General features: G+C 48.5%; 1 protein-coding gene across 1 annotated transcript; it reads left to right on the top strand.

Annotated features, from left to right (window-relative positions):
• Positions 1-467: 467 nt before the first annotated feature.
• Positions 468-1,199, top strand: LOC147724295 (syncytin-A-like). Its single transcript, XM_086918016.1, has one exon. The coding sequence runs from the start codon at positions 468-470 to the stop codon at positions 1,197-1,199; it is 732 nt and encodes a 243-aa protein (XP_086774142.1).
• The last annotated feature ends 400 nt before the right edge of the window (positions 1,200-1,599 follow it).

Genomic DNA, 1,599 nt, shown 5'->3' with positions numbered 1-1,599 from the left:
GTCTGTGGGCTGCTACCTCACGCAACTGAACACTCTAGCCCCTTCATCCCTTCAACCTTCTCTGTTCATGGGTCCTGCATTGCTTGGCTAATGCTCCTGCAAGAGAGCTACAAAGACAATGCTACATCCTTGGAACAATCACCCAGTTCTACAACGAGTTCTGGCTGAACAAAACTGGAAGAATCTCTGCTCCCTTTTGCCCATCAACAACAAATTCAACCTTTCAAATGAACATTCCGCAAAAAAGAACAAATTGAAATGCAAGTGTTTAACAATCCAGCCCGGCACTCTTTCTCATACCTACAAAACGAACTGCTGCAACTCTGACTGTGGCCTTGTCTGTGGTGAACGTCTCAGGTCTTGTTTGTATCAAGGGCCTTGGAACGAAAATCGTGGGCCACAGCTCCTGCCCTATACAAAGGACTCTGAACACTGTTGACCCCCCTTCATTTGTTGCATCACCCAACATGTACTTTGTCTGTGTTACGAAAGCCTACACTTGGCTCCCTAGAGGCTGGGGGCGCACTTGCTACATCGCCTTTGTTCTACCTCCCACGTACATAGCATCAGCAGGCTATCACCATGAAAAAAGCTCCAAAGATACCGAGCAAGCAGACTCCACTGTGGCACAGTTCATTGACGTAACAAAAGGTCTCATCCCTCTGTGGGGTCCGATGGCAAACAGTCAAGCCATCCGACATCTAACCCAAGCGGTTGAAACAGCATTGAACATAACAGCAGGTATCCTCATGAACAACACAGCCGAGCTACAGGCGGTCCGCCTAGTGGCTCTGCAGAATTGCCTTGTTTTGGATGTCGTACTAGCGGATCGTGGAGGAGCATGCCGCATCATCGGGGCCAGCTGTTGCACCTTTGTCCCTGATAGTTCACCATCTGTTTACAAAGCAATGGAACACCTTCACCGACTGGCGTCAGAGATCAACCAAGAGCAAGGAGGCTGGACACTTGGAAGTTGGTTCTGGAACACTTTGAGAGACTGCGGCTGGAAGTTATTGATGGTATTATTGGTACCAATGTTCTTTTTATGTGGTTGCTGTTTTGGGATACAATGCCTACCACCCTTGTGCTCACTTTTTATGAACTGCATTTGCCCTAAGACTTTGGACACTAAATTAGAAAATATGAAAGTATTGTATGAGAAAGAAATACAGAATATGATGGAAATTGACATAGATTGACAAGATGACGAGGCATGTTCAAAGGAAGGACTGTTAAGTATTAGAATGCAATGTGAACATTACCGGCGCCATCTTGTCCCATTTAGACCTTTACGAGCGCTTAAGCGGCAGCCATTTTAGACACTATGGCCAGTTCGTAAGATTGCCGATCGCATGCACGTCTTCCCGGCCTCACAATCATCCCCCACGCACTGGCAGCCCCCAAGCACCCAGGCTAGGGTCATAAAGCATCCTCAGCGCGACCCTGCCCCTGGAGCCACTTTCCGTGCCGAGCCCACATACCCTTTCATCCTTTGTGCACGAACAGGCCCTTCGATAATCTCCTCCCCTGCACCTGGCTGTTCGATCTGATCCCAGGCCATAATCAACCCCTGCGGATACAGTTTATTGCCCCCGTACA

The sequence above is a fragment of the Lissotriton vulgaris genome, chromosome 4_1, assembly GCF_964263255.1.
Source record: "Lissotriton vulgaris chromosome 4_1, aLisVul1.2, whole genome shotgun sequence".
Lineage (NCBI taxonomy): Eukaryota > Metazoa > Chordata > Amphibia > Caudata > Salamandridae > Lissotriton > Lissotriton vulgaris.
The sequence above is the reverse complement of the archived record's forward strand: the minus strand, read 5'-3'. Positions and strand labels throughout refer to the sequence as shown.

What these genes read in the sequence shown, in the direction of transcription:
- LOC147724295 (XM_086918016.1), top strand. Translation starts at nt 468, where the DNA reads ATGTACTTTGTCTGTGTTACGAAAGCCTACACTTGGCTCCCTAGAGGC.